The following is a 6,238-nucleotide window of genomic DNA, read 5'->3' as shown; positions in this document are numbered from 1 at the left end:
TGTAACAGGACCAATAGTCACATGGTTTTGTCCATTTCATGACAGATTCTTGCACATTACATTTTAGGGGATAGTTTATTTATTTCTTTTTTTAAACAATGGGAGAGTAAGCAGGCAAGATGAAAACAAAGGTGCCAACAATTTCTACTCTGGTTGGTACTCAGTTTGGTGTACTTACTCTTGGTATATCTATGAAGGACGCAGGATGCCCAGACTTTAAGTATAGAGTATTGATCTGACCACAAGAAATGAAAAACTTAAAACAAAAGCACATTCAGATTTATTGAGGCATTTCAAGAACCAGTTCTGTAAACTAAGCAGGAATATTTTTCAGCAACGGCTAATGAAAGCATGTGATTTATTTTTTTATGGTTTTAGCATTAAGAAGTTAAGGACGTGCAGGAGGAAGAAGAATCAAATTGATAACGTTTAAAGTTTAAGATGTCATGTTATCATGGTGAATAAGGTGGTGGTGACTGGTCTGCAGCGATTTTGTCGTAAGCTGGTGGAGCATCAGGTACCTGTGGTAAGAAAAATGGGTGTGAAACATTAAAAAAAAATGAGGTACAAGAAAATTACATTAAAGATGCAGCAAGATGTTTACCTTCATATCATATAGAGTACGACAGCTTAAAATAGCTGAGCTTATTCATATGTCTTCATTTTTTTAAGATTAGTTTTTGATAATATGTTTTCTGGTGTTATATCAAATTGATTTTGTCTCTATCATTCATCCAAAGAGAGAATTCTCAGTGTTATAAGGACATGAACTTTAAAAAAATTGATTTTTTAAAACTGTAATTCAGGCTAATATGCAAACTTTAAGAGTCTTTATGCACGTACATTGTTTTATTTTCAGTGTTAACAATTTGGGCAGCTTACCTAAAACTGGTTGTAAATTTTCCTTTTCCCTATTCTAAAATGTTAAACACACCCATAACTCGAAATCTGTATTTATCAATTAAGTTATTTTAGCTTTTTCTAAATTATAGTTTTGAAAGTTCACCTTTTCATACAGTTTAGAGAGGCTAGAACCTTGAATTTCTATAACATTTCCTGACAATCTTCGTCAGGGTATAGTATACCAGACACAGTCTATTGTTTGTCAGAATGATGGAACATTATTTGGGAGATGTTTGTTTATTCAGTGTATTTCAGCATTCAGGTGTTACATCTTTCTAACAAGTAGACTAATAGAACATACAACTTAAGAATAAAGGTAGATGAAAGAAGATTTTTTTAAAAAAAGAAGAATTCTTAGTAGTGCATTTTAAAAACCCTTTTCACAATAAAAATTGTGCAGAATGCTGCTTCTTAATGTAGAGGCATTGAAAATCCAGTCTAAAGAGCATATCCCAAGAAGTAAGTCATCAGCAAATTACTGTTTACCAGGATTTTCTCACTGTGTTTTGCCATGTTGTAAGTAAATGAAACCTTGAGTTGCAACTCACCACAGAATTAAAGTTTCTGTACTCCTGCAGAGTCATTTTGCTGTCCGGCATTGATCTCTCTCCTACCACGGTATGTATTGTGCCCACACCAGGGCTCTTGCTCTGCGATAGGTTACATAAAGACGTATGGGGAAGATGAAAGGGAGAAAAAAATGTGAAGTTGGAGCAAATGATATATTATTCACAGTATGTATTAGAATCTTGGACTAGGGCTAGATAACGATGCCAGCAAGTAAGAGGTAATCTACCTGTCCCTTCTTGCTGTCTCTGCTGAGACATACCCTGTCTCCTGTATTATCCAGTTATATTGCCAGAAAAATTAAGATTACATTTTTTAGGTCCAGGACTGCTGCAAGAACTGATACTTTCTCACATACCTGAATGCCTCCTCCTTTTTATCCCGCCCTTTAGCTTTCTTTTTAGTCTCCAAACTTTTCCATTTTTTTACAATTTCTTTTGTATACATTCTATACCTGTTGTCACCTAGCCAAAAAGCCTGTCAAAAATATGATTTTCAAAACCAAAAGGCAATCTGCAGTGAGAACAAATTAAAAAAAGAGATTGTGCTTTTTGCCATGATGTGCAAAGCAGGCATGAAAGAATTCTGGTTTGCTTTTTGAAGGTTTTCTTGGGTATTACATTAAAACATTTCACTACTCTGCCAGTTGATGTACTTATTGGACAGATCACTGGAAAGGTAACAGGACAAAGTAATCAGAAACAGCAAGAAATTAATATGCTGACTTAGCTGTGTTTTTTAAGTCCAAATAGTCACATCTTTTTAAAATTATTATATAAATAAAATATTTTTACTGTAAAACTTAAAATTGGATAAAGCTTTCACTTTAAAGGATTATAAGTGACCCCCCTTTCTTAGGAGAGAGAGCAGAACTTCAAAGATAGTTTTCACACTTCTGCGAATGGATTTTAAGGGGATCGTACCTTTTTAAAATTATTTTTAAGAAGACACAAGTTAGAATTTTTTCAAAATAGTGTTTAGAAAGCAAACCTCAAACCTGCCCTGCCTTCTTGTAAACCTTAAAACTGCAAGTCAGCTTTTATACAAATAAATCATGCATCACCTATACAGAACGTATTTTCTTAGATATTTGTAACAGAATTAACTTATTTGTAAAAATTACTTAGTAATAACTTAGCTAATTTTCCTCTCTGTTCCTACATTTACTCTAATCATATCTGCCTTTATGTAGGGGTAAGTCTTATGAGCAGAGAACATTTTTATTTAAATGAAAATAAACAGAACATATCTTGGTTTTGTGTAAATATTAAATATAATGCTCCCGAGAGATCAGTTTTTCCACTGATCTGTGTACAAAATTAGGCAACTGGTTTCAGCTCCCTGTGTTTCTTCTTACCCCTCTGCCTGATGTGCAGGTTCTTCAGGGCGAGGTGTGTTTCATATTTTGGGGTTTTACTTGTGTATGTGTCAGTGCATGCTGCTTGAGATAATGATGTCCTATTCCAGATTTAATGTTCTCTGCATTTTAATGTAATGCAAGTAATGATAATGTGCAGTCGAAATAATAGCATGCTAGAAAGTGAGCTGCCATGCTTACCCGCAGACTTTTATAGCCACTACGTCTTTTGTAATACCAGCAGCCAAAGATAAGTAAAATTGCCAGCACCAAAATGAAGAGTCCAATACCCAGCGCTCTGTTGGCAAAGCAAAACAAAATAATTAACAGCAGAATTAGATGCATTCTTCTGGGAGCAAGAATTACGGGGGCAAATGTTTGTATCAGGATCCTTTTATCAAAAGAAGCCATAGAGCAGAATTTACTTCAGAAAATAGACAAAGTGTCAGTACCTTCAGCCAGTCTCTATAGATTTATCAGTTATGTAAATTCCCTGCCAGGTTCTCAAGCATTTTAAAAATGAGGAATATACTGCTTCAGAGATAATAATCTACCATTGAGTACTGCTTCTTAAAAAATCCCTGCCTGTAAATCCAGCAAACAGCATTGCGATATTGTGAGAGAATGTGAAACAAATTAAATGCCACACCTGCAGAGACATAGCTCATGTTTATTGTTAAATTCTTCTAGGCAGCAAGTATTGAGAAATTTATCCTAATTGCATCATATTGCAAGAATTTCTGGTGATAGAAGGATTTTTTTGGGATACACAAAACACTACACAACCTCAAAACCCAAGTAAGAAACTTCGAATTATGTAGACACTTCTATAATTCTTTAGTTCTTGCACCGTGACATACTAGGGACAGTATTGTTTCACTGGGTGACTTTAGGAAACGTAGGCTTTGCAAACTGTGCTATAAGACATCCTTCCCACTGCTTACCAGAAACTTGGGGGAAGTAGCATAGTTCCACTGTCTGTCAGAAAGCAAAGTAATTGCCAATGTTCCTAGCCACAAAACCGTTCCTCCTGTGCTTATATCCTCCCTGTTAAGATATACAGAATTCACTCCCCATTTTTCTATTCTTTGTCTGCTCAGGAACAGAAAAGTCTGCAAAACACTTGAAGGGAAAAGAGGACCGGAAAAAAATATTACCACACGAGCCAGGATAAACCCAGGCTAACCCACTTCAATCGATCTGCCCTGCAGTAATTACCACCGGGCTTTTCCACTGGGACTGAGGAGAGGGCTATGCGATTTGTCAGAGACCTTTTGTTTTAGTATTTGCTATCTTTTTCACTGACTCAGAGCCTCGTGAAGGAGTGTTTCCTTGTGACCTGCGAAGCCTGAAAGTACATGCAAGCAGATTCATGTGGCAGAACAGGCTGTCTCTTTGTCTGAATTGTCTGTGTGCTGTTCAGCGTGAAGCCCCTTGGAGCCAAAGGGATTTTCTTTTGCATGAGTACCTGAATCTTGCGGGTTGCTCCTGCTCCTTCGAGACTTGGTGTCAGATGTTTAACCCAAGAATACAGCTTATAGCATTCACTTGCTTCTCTGTGTAGTCAGGTTGCAGCCGATCTTCAAAGTTATGAGATGGCTCCTCTGCTTTTGTTACTGTCCCCAGCACAGTTACAAGTGGAAGAGACCGCTTCCCCAAGAAACTGCTGCTGATCTTTCTACATTTTGAGGCGGCTGTCTGCTTCTGCTTCTCATATGCTCTGTAGTTTTATTCCTCCATTAGCCTATATCCCCTGCAGAATATACGGCCTTGCTGGAGTTGATGATCTTAATGGCGTGTTTGCCATCCAACTCCTTCCTATTCAGAGGCTAGGACAAAAAGCGTGTGTACAGTTTCTTGCAATTCCAGCTAAAGTTGCATATGCTATTAGGAATCCGTGCCTGTACCTTGAATGCTCTTTCTGGTACTGGAAAGAGAAAGTCACATTTGTGGTGCATTTCTAGGAAAAATGCTTACAATTGCAGCCACTGAAATTCATGGCAATTAGAGGTGAGTGTGCTTAGTTTCAAGTGCTGAGACATGACCAGCCAGCTTTTTATTCGGCAGAACTGAGCTGTTCTGGAAGGACTATGAGAGTGTCTTTCCCTTTGTTTATTCTCTCTGCCCAGGGCTGAACATGGAGAAACAAGTATCTTGTAGTACATGTGGGACAAGCCATCATGTTTGGGGACCATTAAACCAGTACCAGAAGCATATTCCATATGTGGATATCCTAAGCACTATGGAAATACGTGTCTAAAGTAGGAACACATCACCAGCAGGACAGTGTCCCTATTAATCTAAGACACAACATATTTTATTATATGCCAAAACTAACAAAGTACTGGCTTGAATTAGTTCTGCTTAAGTGGAGTCTCATCCAGAAACAATTTACTGAGAGTCAGTTTTGTATGACACTGATGTCTCCATCTGCTTTCTGATGGTATTTTACCATTTCTCTGGGGTTTTCACTTACATTATTCTTTAGAGTCAGACAATGTCCCTTAGACATTTTGAAAAGAGGTGTCTGCATCCGGAGATAAAACTTTGTGTAAAGATCACCTTGCAACAGCCTCAACAGAAAATTCTAAATAAGCCTCAATATTAATGTCTTGTGAATGTATGATCAAACTCTAGATTCCTGAATTCTGCAATTCTAATTTTTCTTAAGTGACAAACATTAGAAACAACCACAGGATAGCCAAAAGGCACTCCACCTATATACAATAGTGAGGGGGTTTGATACTCTCTTGCACATTTCTTTCAATGCAAACTTTTTTCACCAGATTACATGCTAACATAGGTTTTGCTTTATGCTTACTCTTCCGCTGCAAGATAGCTGTGTCCTCTCCCTCTGAAAAAGTTGCCATCCAGCTCGTGGTTCCTTCTGGGCATTTTGTGAGCTTGGTTCTGCTCAAACCTACAGGAGAGAAGTATGGTGCCTCAGTGAAATAAATAATTTATTATCTTTAAAACATAATATTGTCAACTTTTTCTCTTTTAACAGGAGCATTTTAGGGAGGCAAGACAATCTGATATCTTCAGAATTTAGTAGATCCTTATACATATGTAACTGTCTCAATTTAAGGCAGAACTCAAAACCGTAACTACGCTCCACATTTCAGTATCTCCACAGACATGAAGGTACGTGCACCTAGTCCAAGAGAGGAGTTTGACATTTAACAGAATTTAGGTACTAAGTGATGGTGGACTTCTGAAGTAAAATCTCTTAGGAAAGGCAATTTACCCGGACAAGAAAAACTATTCAGAAAAAAAACCCAAACCACAACTAGTATTGCCATTACCAATGGTTGTTTCTTTATTTCTATTATTCCCTGTAAATGCTCAAGGGCCAGTTTTTCATTCAGCATAAACTCTCAGAGACCTTTTGGTTTTCAGATGGTTAGACTA

At 37.2% G+C, this 6,238-nt stretch overlaps 1 protein-coding gene across 1 annotated transcript; it reads right to left on the bottom strand.

Moving 5' to 3' along the window:
• Positions 1 to 452: 452 nt before the first annotated feature.
• MLANA (melan-A) lies at positions 453 to 5,722 on the bottom strand. The gene is made up of 4 exons (XM_009874704.1): positions 5,649 to 5,722; positions 3,029 to 3,125; positions 1,452 to 1,553; positions 453 to 521 (listed from the first exon to the last, which is right to left on the bottom strand). Exons 1-4 carry the CDS (start codon positions 5,720 to 5,722, stop codon positions 453 to 455), a joined length of 342 nt encoding a protein of 113 aa, XP_009873006.1.
• Positions 5,723 to 6,238: the final 516 nt, after the last annotated feature.

Source organism: Apaloderma vittatum, unplaced genomic scaffold (genome assembly GCF_000703405.1).
Source record: "Apaloderma vittatum isolate BGI_N311 unplaced genomic scaffold, ASM70340v1 scaffold9878, whole genome shotgun sequence".
In the NCBI taxonomy this organism is placed as follows: domain Eukaryota; kingdom Metazoa; phylum Chordata; class Aves; order Trogoniformes; family Trogonidae; genus Apaloderma; species Apaloderma vittatum.
The sequence above is the reverse complement of the archived record's forward strand: the minus strand, read 5'-3'. Positions and strand labels throughout refer to the sequence as shown.

Coding starts and splice junctions, on each gene's coding strand:
- MLANA (XM_009874704.1), bottom strand. CDS start 5,722: ATGCCCAGAAGGAACCACGAGCTGGATGGCAACTTTTTCAGAGGGAGA. Junction 1,554..3,028: donor GTGGCTATAAAAGTCTGCGG/GTAAGCATGGCA, acceptor AACCTATCGCAG/AGCAAGAGCCCTGGTGTGGG. Junction 522..1,451: donor ACAGAAACTTTAATTCTGTG/GTGAGTTGCAAC, acceptor TTCTTACCACAG/GTACCTGATGCTCCACCAGC.